Raw genomic sequence first — 18,064 nt, 5'->3', positions numbered from 1 at the left:
TTATTTGAGAGCGAGAAATGCCGACTACGTAAAAAGCGTTGTCAATACAGAAACTAATGTGGATGATCTCGTATTGACGTGGTCTTCACTCTTTTGAGGGGTGGACAGGGTCTAAGAAAACGACGCTGATAAGGCACAATTACGCCAGAAGCCAACTTATGTGGCAAGCCCTTGCGGGATGTCCAATCCTGAGGAAGATCACGACAGTTGAAACTTCTCGTATGGAGTTGAATGTGGCTTCAAGACATCGTTGAGAATTAAGGACACTAAGAAAGCCCACGAACCAATGGGGCAATCCCGCTGTCAAACCCCCAGCTATGAACGTTGAGGTTCCACATCTACGGACTTCCCCAGTCCCCGCTCCGAACCCGGGCATCACAGTGACGGCGATTTGGACCGGCTACCTACCGTAGACTTCTGGTTCCCCTTGCAGCTGCTTCCTTCTGCCTTGTTCCTGTTAATTGCCCTCTTGAGTCCGAGTCGCTGCCTGGCGCGTGCGCCGACGCGGGAGGCTTCCGCGACCAGTCTGTTCGTCCCGTCTCGCGATCTCGCGAGTTCGATGTCATCCGATGTGTCCAACCACTAGCACGCGAGATGACATCTGATGTAGCCAGTCGCTGATTATCTCACACAACCCAATGAAAATTTCAGGAGGGCTCGCCCCCCACAGGTTAAGAAGTATCCTTCGGCGATCTTTGCCCCGCGGGCGGAGGGGGCGCCACAACTGCATGTCAGCACGGCACTGAGAGTGCCGCCTGTTTTAGCAGACTACTGTCCAATCTCGTATCTTACTGCGTCAAAAGCGCAAGTTCGTCCTGAGACTCTCACTGGCACGAAACTACAGGTACAGTGTGATGTCGTGCGCGTAGTAAGCCCTTATAGTGCATACCCGCGCTCCTGATGGTCGTTCCCGCGCGTGCTCGGACGATTTTAACGAGCCAATCTAGTACGAGCTGTCTCAAAAACTTCAACGACATGTTTGACTGAGTCTACTATAGCCAGAGCAGAATCTGAAGTTGACGAAGTTAAACAAAGTAGAAGAATTAGGCATGTGACGGAATATTTCGCTGGACCTTTAGCGCAGTTTTGCATGGTGTCAAGGGTCCTAGACGGAATCGGCTGTGGCCAAGTCACGATGTGACACTGCCCCTGCCATGCGGCGCAGGCGTCTTCTCTATCCCTGCTTGTAAATCCTGCAGGTCTCTCATCGGAACGAGCCTGTCAATGGGGTCTTGAGACATATCCCGCCCTATTGATTTGCCTCAGCGATAAACTTGTGCGTAACAACAGGCTGCCATCTTAGCTTACACAGGAATGCCCGATGCGCCTCTCAGGGCGTCTATTTGCCAGATCGGGAAAGCCAGTGACGAACCCTGCAAGCATCTAGAGCTAAGATATCACTTGGCGGTGATGTTCAAGGCTGAAAGGAAGCACAGATGCGAGGGATGCTTATCCTACAGACCCCTAGCTCGCTCTGCTTCGGACTTCACGGAGTCAACATCGTGCGATTCCATTCCGAAAGCAGGCAATCGCAAGATTTTCATGCCCGTTCAAGGTGTACCGAATTGACCTCATGTACACGTCGCGCCGTGTAACAAGCTTCACCATGCGGTCTCCGGCGTGATGAGGAGCGTCTGAACGCTCCCATTTGTTGTCTTCCCGCACTTTCAGCTGGGAATGCCGATGACACTCGAATCCGAGTCTCTTCACAGAAAGGGACTTTGGATGGTTTCGACCAAGTCGACCCAACCAAAGGTCTTCCGCCAAGTTTACCAGCCCTACATGCTGCAAGGTTGAGTAACTGCTTCTCGGAATCTCGGGTAGTTACGTAGCAGTATATCTATCTGCAATGCCACCCCTCCGCTGTCTCCATTTCCCCTTCCTGGTTCCCCAGAGCATCCACTGTCACCCTCTTCTCAAGCAGGAAACTTTGAGAGCCTCATTATGGAGAGCTTTACTCTCGTCATATTTTATCTTGGCATTCTAGTGGTGCCTGGTGTCCTATTCTCTTCTCTCCGACGCTTGGCAGGATGGTCCACAAAAGCATCGGTGGATGGCAAGACATCCAAGCCTCCTGCCAAATTCCCTGGTCCCAAGCAATACCCAGTCGTCGGTCGGGTCCACGACTTGCCCAGATTTGCCATGTGGCTCAAGCTCAAGGAATGGGCAGATGAGTTCGGGCCAATTTATCAAACCAGCATGCTTGGCCAGAAGTTCGTAATCATTTCTGACGAAGGAATGGCTCAAGATCTCCTCATCAAAGATGGCAACAAATTCGCCGGAAGACCCCAGATCAGGGCGCTCATTGACCATAAGTTGGGTCCGGCATATTCTGCCTTGATGGACCGCCATGGTGAGTAACACCAGAACCATGATCAACTTGACAATCGACCCGAGGCTGAATTTATCAACAGATACTTGGAAACATCAGAGAAAATGGGTCCATGCGGCTATGGCAGCTGCTCACCAGCATCACTTCTATGGTCACATCGAGAACGAGGTCAAGCGGTGGCTGGTGACCCTCCTTGTTGACCCAGAGAAATTTCACGGAAACACTCGCGAGCTGACAGGACGCATCATCAGCCGCCTTGCTTGGGATGACTCCACACAAGGACGGGCCTATGGCGAGAGTGCCATTGAAACCTTGACAAGGATGTCCATCTCTGGTCCCATTGTCAACACCATGACACCACTGTGGCACATTGCAGACCTCGTTCGATACAATCCTTGGCGCAAGTACGAAGTGAACCGAGAGAAGAACCAGCGTGCTTGGTGGTTGAAAACATTCAGGCTTGCCAAGGCAAGATATCTGAGAGGAGACTTACCATCAGACACGTGGACCTACCGGTACTTCGAGCAGCTGCAAAAGAGTGGAAATGAGACTCTTAAGCAGACTGAGAAAGCCGAAGACTTTGCAGCCTGCATGCTTGGCTTCCAATGCCTTGTTGGAGTCGTCACTATTTCTGGGCCTATGCAGTTTTTCCTGATGTGCATGGCACTCCATCCCGAGTGGCTGAAGAAATGCCAAGAGGAGATTGACAGGGTCTGTGGCGATAGGATGCCGACTCGCGACGACTTCGCCGAACTTCCAACCGTAAGAGCCTGCTTGAAAGAGACCCTCCGGTGGAGGTCTGGGGTGCCTCTTGGTGAGTAATTTGTTGCGGAGATGACGAATTTGGAGTAGGTATGAGTACTGACAACATCTGCTCAGGGGTTCCCCATCAGTGCGAGCAGGATTCTGAATTCCGCGGCGTGAAGATCGAAAAAGGAACAATTATACTTGCATGCGAGTGGTATGTCTCCCCGCGCTGTTCTTAATCAAGCCTTGATTGACGCGACCCAACTGCAGGAACATCAACCGTGTCCCGGAAAAGTATCCCGACCCAGAACACTACCGCCCGGATCGCTACCTGGATCCCAGCTTTCCCACGTATCAGGAGCCACTCAGCCGGTACCCGAACTTCCGCGATGGTGTCGGCATGCATACGTTTGGGTGGGGTCGTCGAACATGCCTGGGCCAGAACCTAGTAGACGACGAGATGTTCGTCGCTGGAGCAGGCGTATGCTGGGCCTTTGACATGAGCCTCAAGAAGTGCCCCTCCACTGGCGAGGACGTGACGTTTGACACGCAGGCGACGAACTCCAACGTTATTCTGGAGCCTCTGCCATTCCCAATGCAGTTCAAGATCAGAAGCCCTGAGCGAGCTAAAGAGGTGTTTGAGGGGTACAATGCCGTCAGGGATGCTCTGAAGGTTTGAGTAAGTCTAAAGCAATGATGTGATCCAAGATTGTGTTACATAGATAAAGTAGAAAACAGTGTCATGTTGTAACAAAGTTATGCAGCAAGTCCATATCCAGTTGGTATTGTGATCCTATTTCTTACGGTACACATCTCCTGTTCTCTCGATCTCAAGGTTCGCGTCCTTACCACGACCCTCCTTCTCGAACTGTCTTACGAGGGGCAAAACCTCCCGTCCAAACTGCTCAATCTCTTCATCGTAGTGTAAGAAGGCGGTGAGCACTAGGTTAACACCCAAACTCTTCAACAAAACGAGTCGCTCAGCAACTTGCTCCTTAGTACCAATGAGCTTTGTCTTGAAGCCATCGTTGTACTGTACCAAGTCGTCAAACTTGCTATCGGCCCACATGCCCTTCTTGTTTGAGGTGCTGGCCCCAGCTTCTTGAACAGAGGCCCGGAACGCCTCGACGGCCTCCTTGTCCGCCTTGCCTTGGATCTCCTGCAACACGCGAACGGCCTCTTCTTCTGTTTCACGAACGATGACAAAGCCGTTCACCGCGAAGCGCACCTGGTCCTCGCGGCCGACCTTTGCCGCGCGGGCCTTTACGTCCGCAATCTGGTTACGGAAACCATCGAGGTCGTTGCCGTTCATGAAGTACCAGTCACTGACCTCGGCGCCATTGTTCCTGGCGTCGTCGCTGTTGCCGCCCTGGAAGATCTCGGGATGGGGTTTCTGGACTGGCTTAGGATTGAGTACATAGTTCCTGTAGCGGTAAAAGTCACCGCCAAAGGTAAATCCTGTGTCCTCGGGTGCGGTCCAGATGCCTTTGAGACAGCGGATGAACTCATTGCTGCGACGGTAACGCTCAGCATGCTCCAACCACCATTCGCCGATGGCTGTAAATTCGCCCTTGAACCAACCGCTCACGATGTTAACGGCAATGCGGCCATTGCTGTAGTGGTCGATGCTAGCGATCTGCTTCGCCACCGTCGTGGGATTCCAGGGCCCAGGGAGAATAGCAGCAATGATCTTGACTGTGTCTGTTGCTTGAAGAATTGCCTGCGAGAAGGACACAGACTCATGTTGGTTTGCAGCACCATATCCAGACGTGAAGCGAATCTGTGTGAGGCCGTACTCGATGCCAGCTTGCTCTGCAGCCTTGGCGTATTTGACGTTGCTAGCCAGGTCCCAGTTTGTCCTCTGCGGGATCTTGCTGATGATCAAGCCCCCTGAGACATTGGGTACCCAGTATCTGTCAAGTTAGCTATTTGTCTGCAACGTTTGAGGAGGGAATACCTACGCGAAAAGCAGTCGTTCAGGGTCGCTATTGAGGGGGTGTGGTTGAGCGCTCATTTTCGCTGCGACGATGTGAAAAACGTAGGGTCAGTGGCTGCCAATTTTGCGCGTCAATTGTAATTGCAAGAAGCGATAAAGTCCCTTTTCACTTTGATCCGGTAACACTGAAGCAGATTGAGATTGAACGATGTTGACCAAGCACACTTTGGAGACGGGGAACGGAAGAATGGCAGGTTTTCAAATCCTATCATTAAGGCCAGTGACATAGCAACACTGACAGAAGAGGAGATGTGATCAGCACATATCAAACCATCATTCTGTATCTACCAGGATGTAGCTATGAGCTCGCTGGCGCGTTCTGCGCGATATATCCAGATCGACGTTGCGGAGGAAGTTCCGTCGAATTGACGACATTGGCGAACCTATGCCTAGCTCTGACGTGATTTTCAAATACCACTTTACGACGCATGCCGGAATTTAGATTGATACAATCGGAGCCAGTCACGGCACTTGAAGAAGCATGTGGTGCTGAGGGGAAAGGCTATGTGCCTTGCCGCTCACCCGTCCTCTCCAAGTGAGGCAATTGCACCATTATCAACTCAATGGCGAGATCGCCAGATCCCAGTTGACTGGGGTTTCCCCACGCTTCGATGGCTGCATCCACCCCAACATGGCGCGATGTAGGATTGGACCAAGATCTGCGAACTTTAATCTCAATCAATTGATTGAGACGAGTCTGAGCTTTCTACCACAGTAAGGTCTCATTGCAATGAGCAAGGATATAGCAAATTTTCGGGAAACTCACTGAGACCAGGGCCATGTCGTCGGGTTCATAGCTAAGTTCTCTTTGATTTATCTGCTGAAGGATCCGAAAGACAGACCTGCGGCTGCAACTCTCTACTTTTTTCTTCTTTCAACTTTTCTCGTCTGTTGTCCTACTTCGACTAAAATGTCCATCTACTCTTCAGCCCCCAATGGGGCAAGCGAGAAAGGGGTCGAATCTGTCAAGCCGGAGCCTACCTTTGAGAGATTCGAGACAGTAAATCATGGGCCTCGATTCACTGCACCAAGACCGCTTCCTACAGCAGCGGTAAGTACCACTTTACACGAATTGGTGATCCTTCCAACCATGTTTACTGATCAAAATGCCTTTAGACCTCACTTCCGATCGGAGCTTTCTCTACAACCTTGACGACGCTTTCCCTGAGTTTAATGGAGTGGCGAGGAGTGACAACAACCAATGTCTATATCGCAAACTTCTTCTTTCTAGCTGCCTTTGGCCTAGTAATATCTGCGCAGTGGGAGCTTACAGGAGGAAACGGCTTTGGTTACAGTGTCTTCAGTGCTTTCGGTAATCTCGAACGAAATCGCTTTCATCGCCTCCTCGATTGACAATTAGCGTACAGGCCTCTTTTACGCAGGTTACGGTGCCATATTGACTCCCTCTTTTGGGGTTGCCGCAGCATATGGCGATGATACCAAGCAGTTGAACAATGCTCTCGGCCTTTTCATGATCAGTGAGTGATGTATCAATTGTTGCAGTCAAAAAGTCTAATGCAAGGACTCTCGCGCAGTCTGGAGTGTCTTCGTTCTCGCCTACCTAGTCGCTACCATACCGACCAATGTCGTTTACATCCTGATCTTCATTTTCGTTGAGTTATGCTTCGTGCTGGTGGCTGCTAGCTACTTCGCTGCTGCCGATGGCCATGATAGCGCATCGGTTGGATTGAAGAAGAGTGGTGGCGTTTTCGCGTTCCTCGCTGGGCTTGTTGGATGGTAGGTGTCTAGCTGTTGCTGAGAACCGTTTTTTGCTCAACTAACATAACTCAGGTATCTAACTTTCCACCTTCTGCTAAAGGACTCTTTGGTAGAGTTACCATTGGGTGAGACTTCTCAGTACTTCCCCAAGACTCGGAAGAAGGTCGAGTAGCTTGCCACATTAAGACAACAGTACAATTTATTTATAGACCTGATGAAATGGGCACAGAGATATGTTGTATTCTCGAGAAATAAGGGCAAAATGGCTTGAGTAAATGAGAGAAGAAACGGATTCCAGCCGCTATTGTATCGAAGTGATAGAGACTGGTTCGTAGTCACTAGTCATACGCTTAGAATGTACATACCAGACGTTATGTAATCGCAAAATATATGACTCTCCTCTAGAACTCAACCTTCATCCTACGATCCGACCTAGGTGTCAGCTGTTAGTATTCGTTCAAGACCTTGAATCGCAGAGAAGTCAATTTGGCGGGAGAGGAAAACAGCATAATGGAACATGACATCTTGTGTCCTTCATCTACCTTGGCCGGCTGGATTGATGTTACAGGTGACAAAGATTGACAGCTAACCTCGAAGGATCGGAGCAGCCCATAGCCAGAAACTCAACTGAATGAAGTTCTTTTACGATGAAGCCTGATTGGTGCACTGCGAGGATATTCTGCGATTGCTGCAGAATAGCGTATATGGTGCCATCCTCGTGCTCGCAGACCCCTCTTTCAAAAACTCTCTGCGACAAGTCAGAGCAGCTGCCGAAACAATCATACTTTCAACGTCAGATAGAATATCTGCTCGATCACGAAAATCTTCTCAACAGGCAATTGTCCCTCGACAAAGGTAGTTGAGCTCCAATGTGACCTTATCCCTGCATGCCTCGCTACCTGTCGGTATTGGGTTGGGGGCCAGATGCGGAGGTGCGAAGTACACCCATGCGCGGACCCTAAGTCGTTGCGATTGCGACATATCACAACATAGCTGTGGACCCTCGCGCCACTGGCGACGGCGGAACGGAGTGCCGGCTATCGTTGAACCGTTAGACTACGGAGGCGGCACGGGCGGGCGTCTTTGAGCATATTTAGATATATGTTGGCGCAATTTGACATCAGAGATAGAAGGGAAACATTATTCATCCAGTCCTCTTACACGTCAGTCAAACGTTTCCCCGCCTGTTACAGATTTCTACTCGCATAGATCTCTCCCCCAAATTCATGCGAAAAGACAATCACTTGTTGGGAACACCCAAGAATCTAATTTCAAAAGTCGTTCAAAATGAGTAGCAACGCTCGTTCGGTTCCTGCAACCGACCCCAAAGTCTACGACGAGTACCAGCAGAAGTGGTCGTCACTTCCTACAGACGAAGCAACATGGCTTCAGCGAGCCAAAGACGTTGCAGACGTGCTAGCCGTAGATGCTGCGCAGCGTGAGAGGGAGAACAAGTCACCTAGAGCTGAGATTGCGCTGCTGAAGCATTCTGGTCTTCTCAAAGTCCTAGGCTGGAAGAAGTATGGCGGTGGTGAGCAGCCGTGGAGTGTCGGCTACAAGGTAATTCGTGAGGTTGCCAAGGGAGACGGGTGAGTTTGACCGAAGATTGAGTACTTTTGAGAGTTGAATTTCTGACATACTAGAATAGATCAATTGGCATGCTTCTGGGATACCATCTGCTCTGGTCAACGACGGCGAACGTCATTGGGAGCTCTGAGCAGGCAGACCGTACTCAGGATCTCATCATTTCCAACAACTACTTTGTTGGTGGTGCCGTAAACCCTCGCGACAGCGATCACAAGATCACTTCAGACGGCGACAATGTCATCTTCAATGGCTTCAAGAACTTCAACACCGGTGGAGTTATCTCCGACTTGACTGTTCTCGAAGGTGTCCTTGAGGGTACGGATGACCACTTGTATGCGTTGGTGAAAACTGACCAGCCGGGGATCATCTTTTCTCACAACTGGGATAATGTTGGCTTGCGTCTGAGTGAGTCTGGAAGCGTCAAGATTGAGAACGTCACTGCGCCCTGGTCTGATGCACTAGGATGGAATGCCGTCGAGAAAAAGCCAGATGACTCGATTCTCAAGATCCCGTTTGCAAGCCTGCTTCTTCCCACGTAAGAACCCAATTCTCAACACTTTGAAGGCAAAACCTAACTATTAGAAACAGGATTCAGCTCGTGTTCAGCAACTTCTACATCGGTATTGCATGGGGTGCGTTAGATTTTGCCTCGGCCTACACTAGAAAGAATACACGGGCCTGGCCCTTCGGTGGTGATGTAAGTGCTAGAACAGCCCCAATCAATTATACCCACATAATACTAATAGCGGACTTCAGGACAAGGAGAAGGCCGAGGATGAGTTTTACATCTTGTCCACCTACGGAAACTTCCTAGCTCATCTCCGTGCAGCCGATGCACTTGCCGATAAGGCGGGTCTCGAGATTGATGCATTGTACAAGTACTCTGGAGATCCATCAACTAGGGCTAAGGTCACTGCAAAGGCTCGAGGAGAAGCAGCGGAGTGGGTTGCTAGTGTCAAGGTCACGGCAACTGATACGGGACTTCGGGTTACGTCCGGTGTGTTCGAGGTGACGGGCGCGAAAGCCACCGGAACCAAGGTTGGCCTTGACAGATTCTGGAGGGATATCAGGACACACAGTCTGCATGATCCTGTGTCTTACAAAAACCGCGAGCTCGGTAGATATCAGCTGCTGGGCGAAATTCCTGAGCCAACATGGTACACTTAGAGAAGACACCAGGCGGAGGTATTAATGGATGTAACGCAATTTGAGCTTTGAATTTCTCTCATTCTCAGCAGACTGATCGTCGCTCAGAGCTTGCAAAATACAAATCTTTCCCACTACCATCTATGGCCTTGGATCAATAGCCTAGACGTCTATACTTACAGGTCTATATCGTGGAATTGTGAAAATGCTTGATAACTCCCCACAGAGATTTTACAGAGAGGTCGACGCATCGGCAAACTTACTCTTGCCCCGAATAAGCTTTCCATATCTGAAGAATAGGTAAGGAAAAACCATCATTCCAATGGCCAAGAAGCCCAGAAGTGACGAGGCCCATTGAAACCCGAGCCTCACGTACATCTGATTTCCAAACAGCGGGAATGCAGCTATGAAGGGATCAGTTCGATTATGCACCAAGACTCGCAACTCGTCTAGGGACACTTACCAGCCGCCAAGCAACGGACAAAGGAATTGGCAGCTAGCGCACTGGCAGCATATCTGGGATATGCTTCAACCTGTTCTCTGTTAATGACTTTCTACAGTCTTGGTAATTCTTCTGGGCTACGCACCAGAAAGGTCCAGATACCAGTGAAAAGAAGGATGTTTCTGTTGGGAAGAACATTGTGTTAGTCCAAAACACTGTCGAAAGGGCGAAAACGATTGCATGCATATTTCAAAGCCCAACAAGACTTACCCAGCCCCGAACATTGCTGTCCCAACGATGGGAACTATCCAATGCACCCAAGGATACATAGACCAACCAAAAATGAAAATTCCCATTGGAACAAGAATGGAACCGAACATAGCGGGTGGAAGTCGGAACTCAGGCTCGCTGCCATCTCCATTTTCGCCTTGGCCCTTGTTCTTCAACATGAGTCTTATCCTGACTTTATGCCATACCGGATCGGTGGCAATACCCAGCAGCATACCAACCAAGATCCCCAGAAAGCTACAGCCAATCTGATAGAGATTGAAGCCATAAGTCTCTCTAAAAACAAGAGGGAACGCTCCAAAGAATAAGTATAGTATGCCAAGTAGCAAAGCCGAGAATAGGCAAAGAGAAAGACACATTGGCTCGAAAACGAGGAGCTGAATGGGCCGCAATAACGATATCCCAACTGCACCGAGCACAGATTTGGAATGCATCTCCGAAGGTGCTTTCCAACGATCATCCCCGGTTTCTTTCCGAAGATTGCGAGCCTTGTTCCTTAAGAGAATGGGATCTGATGTGCTATGTCAGTTGCGACTTCTTGGAGGGGGGTCATCAAGCTTACGATAAGTTTCGGGGACAAGAAAGACAATTCCCAGCTCTAGGACAAAAGACCACATTATGAGGACGTAGAATGTCCAGCGCCACCCGGTATAATAGTTGATGAACCCACCGACTAAGGGTCCTAGGCTTGGTCCAATGAACGGACAGATGGAAAATAACAGCATGGGCGCTTGCAATTCGTCGTTTGAAAACAAATCTCGGACGGTTCCAGCGGATACAGCTTGGAAAGCGCTCCCTGAGAACCCGTCCAAAAAGCGAAGGACAACTAATGTGGCGATGTTTCTTGCTGTTGCTTGGGGGATCAGAAAAAGCAAATGGCAAGTGGACGAGATCAAGTAGATAGGCCTCCGCCCATAAAACTCGCTGAGAGGACTGAAGAGCATCGGCCCTAGCGACAAACCGAGGACAAAAGTTGACAGTCCTAGAGTCGAGACGATCCTCGAGTTGTGAAATTCGGCCTCCAAGTTGGTGTATGTTGAAGTGTAAATAGAACTCGCACATGTGCTTTGCAGGTGTGGAGTGTTAGCGGTGACACAGACTCCTAGGGGTTCTAGTGACCATAGATCTTACATGCAGAGCGCCATTTGTGAAACCACCATGGTGATTAACCACTTTCTCATCTTACTGTAGCTTCTTGGACATAGCGGGTCGTTATCGCCATCATCCCAATCTACCAGAAATTGCCCTTCGGCGCGTGTCATAGTCTTGGCGCAAGGTAACGAACCAGGGCCCTCCAAACACTTCGTGCAGGAACTGTACCTAGAGTTCACGACGGCTTCCGTAAACTTCCCAGCGGCTTGACCGTGATAGTGCGCGGTTTACTGAGTTGCAACGCGGCAGTGTGCAGCAATCTTGTCAAGATGTGAGCTCGCAGCTACTCGATCATTATTCCGTTACTCCGGGCATATTTCCGCCAGTTACATTATCGAATTACTAAGCTACCTCATGTATGTCACCCTAGGTCGATGTCGATTCTCATACGCAATGGCCGGCAACGGAGGCACTAAAGCGGAGACGGAGATGGAGGTAACACCGGGAATTGCGACGGAGATGCAACGGAACTCCAACCAGACCTTGGACCAGCGATTTGATGGATTGCGAAAAGTGCTATAAAAGTACTCTTGACCAAAGGCGTAGAAATTGGAAGAAATCAAGTGATAAGGACGATGTCACTAGCAACATAAATCTCATAGTTTATTACTAGTCTCAACGGCAACTTTTCATAAGCGCTTTTTCCTCGACAAGAAGTCTTTCGTCTATGAAGCTCTTCGAGCTGCGAGCTACACTCGCTGTGGTGGGGCAGAGCCAGCCGAAGCCATCTCAGTGTGCTCTCGCATTCCCTCCGGCGACGAAGAAATCTGGTTAGAGAATGGCAATTGGTTGCAGACCGCGCCGTCCAAGCCGCGAAAGCGAGCTTGACGAAGAACGATCGACGTGGTGCGCAGCATGCCTTTGAACGCGCTTCAGATCATTACCGCACGGCCGAATTCTACCGGCGCGACAACGTTTTCGAAGACGAACTAATATCCAAGAATCTCATCGATTTAAGTACCAAGATATTTTACTCTGCAGCCGACATCATGCCATAGAAGACCATAAGGATACAAATACTCTTTGAGGGGACTATTCTTCCGGGACCGATGATGCAGCCTGGCAAAAGCCACAAACCGAGGCCCGCGATCATCTCTAATTGTGGCTTCTAGTCCACCAGGGAAGAGATATCCTACATGATTGGCCAGGCGGCACTTGAAGAAGGCTTCAATATTGCCCTTTTCGATGGCTCTTTATTTATTTTCTGGCTATATAGCACACGGCTACCCGTATAACTACCTTACCCAAGCAGGGGAATTGGAATAAAACAGAATGGTCCGAAGCTGCACGCGCGGAGAACTTGACATTTAGACTGAGGTAAAATTTATACCACCCTTCTCAGCCCATACTTGGTCTCAAAACTGGCATTCGGAAAAGTCCAGTTGTGTAACAAATGTTCCATTCTCAATTCGTAGCCTTTGGTGCAAACCCTCACTGAATCCCGACCACTTTTGTTGCATTGTCGCAGGGTTGCCTTCCGCGGCCATCGCAGTCCAGGCCTCAATGATGGTCTGGCTGATCTTGCGTTCGGCTGAAGTAGCCTGACAAGTTCCATTGCCGAACGGCTGATTCTTCATATTTCCAAACACAAATGGAAGCTCCGCGGTGTGGGTAGAATCGAAAAATGGTGCCAGTTCTGACGTAGGGAAGGATTCGTCATCAATCGAAATCCATGGACAAGAAGGCGTATGGCTGAAGCGGTATGCAAAAGCAGGCGTACCAGCATTTGTCGTCGCCCTCAGGGTTCTGTAAGACGGACACTCAAAGCTAGCCTGTGCGATGTTGTAGGATATGGCCTCAACTACGGCTGCAGATGTTGACCCGGTGCTGTTAGTATTTGCAAGCGGATAGGCCTTGCCTATAGGCACTCCGACGTCCCCCCACTGAGAGAGGAAATCAGTGTGATTAGCTTCTGTAACAGGTGTTTCGACACACTCGAAGATAGGAAGGACTAATAAGGTTGCGTCATCGTAACCTGTGGACTTGTTAGTAGAGTACCGAGCCTTATCACCAAACAAGCCATTGACATACTTTAGCCTGCAATGACTGGTACTTTGAGCCAGTCTTCAAAGGCTCCTCTGTGAACAACTCGCCATCCTAGATTACAGAACTCAAGAAAGTGATATTTGGTAAGTTGACTCCCAGAACCGTACCAAGCTCGGCGCCATTGAGACGGCTGTCAAGAAGAGCATGAGTGTTCAGGAACGCGTCCTGGAGCTCTTTGACGGACTTGCCTTGCATACAAGGGAGCTAGAAACTCGTCAGCCAGAGTGTCAAACGTTCAAGCCCGACTCAAAGGCTAAAGTCATCTGCACTTACGTCTGTTTCGCTGCAGCCCAAAGCCGCCGCAAAGCTGGATCCGGCAAGTTGGGCTGTCTCGTACGGCGTCAAGTCTTGCTCGCCTCCCGATTCTAGAATAACGGATGATACGAGACCCCTGGCCTGCAGTAGCGTAGAGAATGCGAAGATGTCGTCTGCCCCGGCACTCTGTCCAAAAAGCACCATCTTATCATTACTTCCTCCAAAGGCAGCGATGTTTCCTTTGACCCAGTTGAGCGCTGCAATGTAATCGTGTACGGCCATGTTGCCCTCGACGCCGGCGCTATCAAGGCTAAGGAATCCCAAGGGCCCGAGCCGATAGTTGAAGCTGACCACCACGGCCTCTGTTGCAAGGTTGCACCCATCGTAAAGCGGATGATTTCTAGACAAATGAGAACTGCGTGACGTTTTCTGTACCCATTCCTTTCTCATTTCCCCTTACCTACCCTGGCATCCAGGCTGTCAAGATGACTGGAAAGCAAGTTGGGATTACCTGTCCATTGGCTCCCATAGGCCCAGATCTGAATACCTTGGGACAGCTTGACGCCATGATACCTTAACAGGATGATTCATCCATTGTATGAGCGTATTGTCAACATGATCTCCCACTCATCCCTAACTTCTCGCCGTACTATCTGATACCGAGGTCTCCTTATCACCCTTTTCATCATGACCTCCACCTATACCAACATCACCACCACAATTTGTAACGGATTAAGCTATTTCTTTCGGTGAATTCTGCAAGTCATATAATCAAAGCATCTCAGTGGGATAGCGCCAAGGACTGGTTTACTTGTGAGGATAGCAGCCGTCATGGGAATATATGGTTAATTACTTTATGTGTGCATTGGACGGTGTGCTATGTGCCACCCATAACATAGGGCCAACACGTCTTCGCGATGCAGAACACTAAGCTACTCCTGAAGCCTAATATCATGAGGCTTATCACTACTGCTCCAGTGTGAACAACATCTCTGAAGGGGGGCCGTCCGTCACAGAGATTCCGGCGATTCCCTTGCCAGCCGCCTTGGCCACTTCTGAAGCCACCACTCCGTAAGGACTAGCCATCAAGGTGTTCCAGCCCTTCGTCTCACCGAGGTCATTAGTCGTAGTGAAACCTCCGGTACTCTCTCCAAGCTCTGTGCGTGCGTTGCTAATCGCGGTTTGGGTCGCCGGGTCGACGATCTCGGAGAACTTGATCGAGGTAACCTCGTTGATATCCAATGTTGTGGCTGACCAAAGCTGTGTAATGACCGAGGTAAGACTGAGGCCGAGGGGAAACTGGCTTGCCCACGCTTCATTGGCAACAATTCTGTATCCGTAAATATCGCACAGGACCTTCACGATAGCTTGTTCACCGTTTGTAAAGCCATCAGTGTAGATCGCCTTCCAACGTCCAAGATCCTTCACGGAGTAGTCTGAGCCGCCAGTTGCGCTGCCCTCCTTTGCCTTGAAGGTGAGCTCATATCTGGTAGATTCATCTGCTGTAGCAGAATTGTGGAATGCCTGGCGCATATCTGCCTTCTTTGCCGGCTTTCCCGGAGGCTTCAACAGCTCCGCGCGCGTATCGTCGACTGTGAAGCCCTTTGGTGGTCTAGGCCGGGGTTCGGTCGGCTCGATTGTTTCAGTAACATTGCCCTTGTACCAGTATACTGCTCCGCCGTTGCTGAGTCCGAGAGGAATCAACGAGTTGATATCGATAATAAGACCTCCTTCTTCCTTTGACTCTCGCAGCACGCAGTCTGCGATAGACTTGTCCGACCGTGAATCATATCCACCACGAGGGAGGATGTAGCCGACCTGTTCGAAGTTGCCGTTGGCTGGAATCATCCAGATGTTGTCTTCTTTGTCGTAGCCAACAACACCACAACGGATACGGTTACCAGTGGCCTTTTGGAGGACTTGAAGAAAGGTTAGCTCCAGAAAACAGCTGTGGAGTTCGGCCTCGGTGGTGCGCTGGTGTCAAGACTTACCAGAGCCATCTTTATCGCCACCGTCGACTACATCGGCGGGTAAATACCAGGGATCAACCGTTCCCATCGGTTTCCAGACAGTTTCGCTTTCATCTCCAGGGAGAAGACCATCGGTTTGCGCCTTGACAGCAAGCAGGCTGAATGCGCCCCAAAGGGCTAACTTCTGAACGTTGATCATGGAGTACTGCATGCTGGTCTGGGTTCAATGTCCAAGAGCAAGTCTTTGAAGTCTCACTCAGATGATGCAGGCTAATGATGCTCGGGGACTCAAGAGTATTCGTATATAATTGTTCCCCGACCACATCCGTGCATGTTCTCGGTCAGCTTAAGCCCTCATTTACCAGCAAACAATAAGAATGGGTTTAGGGCCACTATGGCGTAACCTTCTTTGAGTGCTTTCATACTTCGTCACTTTGGTTTTTTGACATCACTGTAATTGGGTTTGCCCAGGAATAAAAGGCAACTCTCAGGCCTCCGTTATAGCAAGTCAGTCGCCATGCTGTGAGAAGTTTGGTTGAAATTGCCTATGGGCCTCATAATGAAGGTATGTTTTAGTCCCTTGGTCGCCTCACTCTGTTTTCCCTCGCCAAGCATGCCGTTCGTGCTATTCGCTGACTGGGCGCTCTGAGTAAGTTTGCTGAAATAGTCTCCGGTTCGGATATAGCCGCCAATTTGGGTTTTAGCGATTAATTCAACTACGCTCCACTCCTGGTGCGGCTCCCCCGGGTATTAAAGAGCCGCTAAATGTCTGATTCTGCCTTAAGATGCGCTGCTCCCAACTTCCCAACTACCACCTGAAGCCAGAGTAGAGTTTGCACTGCTTCCGAGGTGCCGAAAAAGTATGACTCGGGCGCGTTTCTGGTGAAGCCTTTCACGACTTCATCAACTTTGGTCACAGCAACCCAGAACCATCACTTGACCTTTTGCTAAGGACTCATGATTTATGCATGTTTGGTTGGCTTACTTATTGCCTTCATCCTACGTGAACAACGCATGAGGACTGTCGAAACAATCGTCCCAGGTGTTTCCTGCAGAGGCATAAAATCTCTCTAGGACCTCTTTAGCTGCGACTGGGAGATAGATTCCCATCCTCTGACTGTCTTCCTTCATACGCCCCAGAACGAAGCTCCGCATGGGCAGGTTCCCACTCTTCGCCTCGAACCCGGCTACAATCATTGGCCATGTGGTGCAGATCTTCAATGCTGGAGAGGCAAGCGAGGCTCTGAGAAAAGAGAACAGCCTGTCACGATGTGTTTCCTTGACCGTCATCCAATCCTTCGAGAAAGGAATGACCTTCACACTTTGAAGAGAGGAAACACCAAACAGTGCCACGGCTGACCGATAGGTCTTGGCCATTAAGAGGTGTCCATCTGCTAAAGGCTCCGTGCTACTAGACCAGACTTCGGGCGAATAGTCTAGAATCTTATCTAGGAGACGCTCTGCTTCAATCCTGATCGAGGTGAGAGGTCCTCCAGGTTGAATGCACGTTGCTTGGAAGCGAAGGCGGTTGATGTGAATGATGTCGATGAGTAAGTCGACTGGACATGGAAGCTGGGGATAATATCCAATCGAGAATACGTCCCTCACTACATTCCGTATCTTGAAGTTTGCGACTGGCGACACTTGGTCGTGGGCGGGGCTAGTTGTATTGGCGAGATTCTCGATGCTAGACGACGGGCTGGAGTTAGTAGCAGGTGACGTATGCCGTGATTACCACGCCGAAGCAAGGCTAGTCTCTCCTAAACCCTGTGGCCTTAAAGCCATATTGCACAAGAGACACTCACACTTTACAGAATAACACGAGGGACTTGAGATGCGGCGACTTTTGACAGAACACATCCCAACCACCACGCATAGCAATCAACGCAGCAAACCCATTCAAGTGGACACGCCAGTTAGGCTCTGTTGCACTCCCCATAAGCTACATGCCGTCAGTGTCAGGTTGCGCATGGGTGTGACAACATTTTCTCTCTTACATCACCGAAAAGGAAGACGATTACGCCAGCCAGAGTTGCGTCAGAGCATCGCGTACTCTCGTTTTCGATCTCCTTATTTAAAGCCTGGATCGCTGTAAGACGATGTTGATAGGCCCTAGCCCTGACCTCAATTGCGTAAGCGTCATTCCTTGCAGGCGAAAGGCGTGACATCCGGTGCTCGATTGCCATAGTGACTAGGCCATGTCGTCGGTATGCTTTCATACCGTGGATGTGGGAAATTGGTACAACCCACGGGCTCTTAGTGAGCTGGTTCTCGTAGAAGTATGGGTAAACCTGTTCGTTCCCTATGGATAAAGTACCGAGGTGTTTGTCAGCCCATATCTTTCGGCATGCTCAGGTAGATCCATCGGGATAAAACGGTTCAGG

At 50.0% G+C, this 18,064-nt stretch overlaps 8 protein-coding genes across 8 annotated transcripts; 3 read left to right on the top strand and 5 right to left on the bottom strand.

Moving 5' to 3' along the window:
- The first annotated feature begins 1,890 nt into the window (after positions 1-1,890).
- On the top strand, positions 1,891-3,851 carry HER10_EVM0004902 (cytochrome P450). Its single transcript, XM_035474530.1, has 4 exons — positions 1,891-2,353; positions 2,415-3,146; positions 3,212-3,293; positions 3,350-3,851. The coding sequence occupies exons 1-4, from the start codon at positions 1,945-1,947 to the stop codon at positions 3,756-3,758; spliced, it is 1,632 nt and encodes a 543-aa protein (XP_035332555.1). The 5' UTR covers positions 1,891-1,944; the 3' UTR covers positions 3,759-3,851.
- A 21-nt stretch (positions 3,852-3,872) lies between these two features.
- Positions 3,873-5,093, bottom strand: HER10_EVM0002779 (methanesulfonate monooxygenase; the record flags this gene model as incomplete). Its single annotated transcript, XM_035472474.1, has 3 exons — positions 3,873-4,613; positions 4,668-4,992; positions 5,041-5,093. The coding sequence occupies 3 exons, from the start codon at positions 5,091-5,093 to the stop codon at positions 3,873-3,875; spliced, it is 1,119 nt and encodes a 372-aa protein (XP_035332321.1).
- Positions 5,094-5,985: 892 nt separating this feature from the next.
- Positions 5,986-6,966, top strand: HER10_EVM0001505 (uncharacterized protein; the record flags this gene model as incomplete). Its single annotated transcript, XM_035471250.1, has 5 exons — positions 5,986-6,126; positions 6,192-6,387; positions 6,443-6,553; positions 6,611-6,812; positions 6,867-6,966. The coding sequence occupies 5 exons, from the start codon at positions 5,986-5,988 to the stop codon at positions 6,964-6,966; spliced, it is 750 nt and encodes a 249-aa protein (XP_035332170.1).
- A 1,115-nt stretch (positions 6,967-8,081) lies between these two features.
- On the top strand, positions 8,082-9,548 carry HER10_EVM0000408 (acyl-CoA dehydrogenase domain-containing protein; the record flags this gene model as incomplete). The annotated part of the gene is made up of 4 exons (XM_035470191.1): positions 8,082-8,383; positions 8,443-8,916; positions 8,970-9,078; positions 9,138-9,548. The coding sequence occupies 4 exons, from the start codon at positions 8,082-8,084 to the stop codon at positions 9,546-9,548; spliced, it is 1,296 nt and encodes a 431-aa protein (XP_035332031.1).
- Positions 9,549-9,758: 210 nt separating this feature from the next.
- HER10_EVM0011558 (major facilitator superfamily transporter) lies at positions 9,759-11,519 on the bottom strand (the record flags this gene model as incomplete). The annotated part of the gene is made up of 7 exons (XM_035480986.1): positions 9,759-9,931; positions 9,991-10,060; positions 10,115-10,151; positions 10,240-10,768; positions 10,820-11,014; positions 11,051-11,322; positions 11,389-11,519. 7 exons carry the CDS (start codon positions 11,517-11,519, stop codon positions 9,759-9,761), a joined length of 1,407 nt encoding a protein of 468 aa, XP_035333394.1.
- A 1,987-nt stretch (positions 11,520-13,506) lies between these two features.
- Positions 13,507-13,992, bottom strand: HER10_EVM0001554 (uncharacterized protein; the record flags this gene model as incomplete). Its single annotated transcript, XM_035471298.1, has 2 exons — positions 13,507-13,659; positions 13,729-13,992. 2 exons carry the CDS (start codon positions 13,990-13,992, stop codon positions 13,507-13,509), a joined length of 417 nt encoding a protein of 138 aa, XP_035332176.1.
- A 684-nt stretch (positions 13,993-14,676) lies between these two features.
- On the bottom strand, positions 14,677-15,891 carry HER10_EVM0005908 (NUDIX domain-containing protein; the record flags this gene model as incomplete). Its single annotated transcript, XM_035475510.1, has 2 exons — positions 14,677-15,629; positions 15,702-15,891. The coding sequence occupies 2 exons, from the start codon at positions 15,889-15,891 to the stop codon at positions 14,677-14,679; spliced, it is 1,143 nt and encodes a 380-aa protein (XP_035332697.1).
- Positions 15,892-16,679: 788 nt separating this feature from the next.
- On the bottom strand, positions 16,680-17,960 carry HER10_EVM0003653 (uncharacterized protein; the record flags this gene model as incomplete). Its single annotated transcript, XM_035473319.1, has 3 exons — positions 17,678-17,960; positions 17,486-17,622; positions 16,680-17,367 (listed from the first exon to the last, which is right to left on the bottom strand). Exons 1-3 carry the CDS (start codon positions 17,897-17,899, stop codon positions 16,680-16,682), a joined length of 1,047 nt encoding a protein of 348 aa, XP_035332410.1. The 5' UTR covers positions 17,900-17,960.
- Positions 17,961-18,064: the final 104 nt, after the last annotated feature.

This window comes from Colletotrichum scovillei (genome assembly GCF_011075155.1).
Source record: "Colletotrichum scovillei strain TJNH1 chromosome Unknown Contig00006, whole genome shotgun sequence".
NCBI lineage: Eukaryota > Fungi > Ascomycota > Sordariomycetes > Glomerellales > Glomerellaceae > Colletotrichum > Colletotrichum scovillei.
This window is presented reverse-complemented; position numbering and strand designations above follow the sequence as displayed.

What these genes read in the sequence shown, in the direction of transcription:
- HER10_EVM0004902 (XM_035474530.1), top strand. Translation starts at nt 1,945, where the DNA reads ATGGAGAGCTTTACTCTCGTCATATTTTATCTTGGCATTCTAGTGGTG. An exon ending in TGCCTTGATGGACCGCCATG is followed by an intron (nt 2,354 to 2,414) that starts GTGAGTAACACC and finishes ATTTATCAACAG; the next exon opens with ATACTTGGAAACATCAGAGA. An exon ending in ATTATACTTGCATGCGAGTG is followed by an intron (nt 3,294 to 3,349) that starts GTATGTCTCCCC and finishes ACCCAACTGCAG; the next exon opens with GAACATCAACCGTGTCCCGG.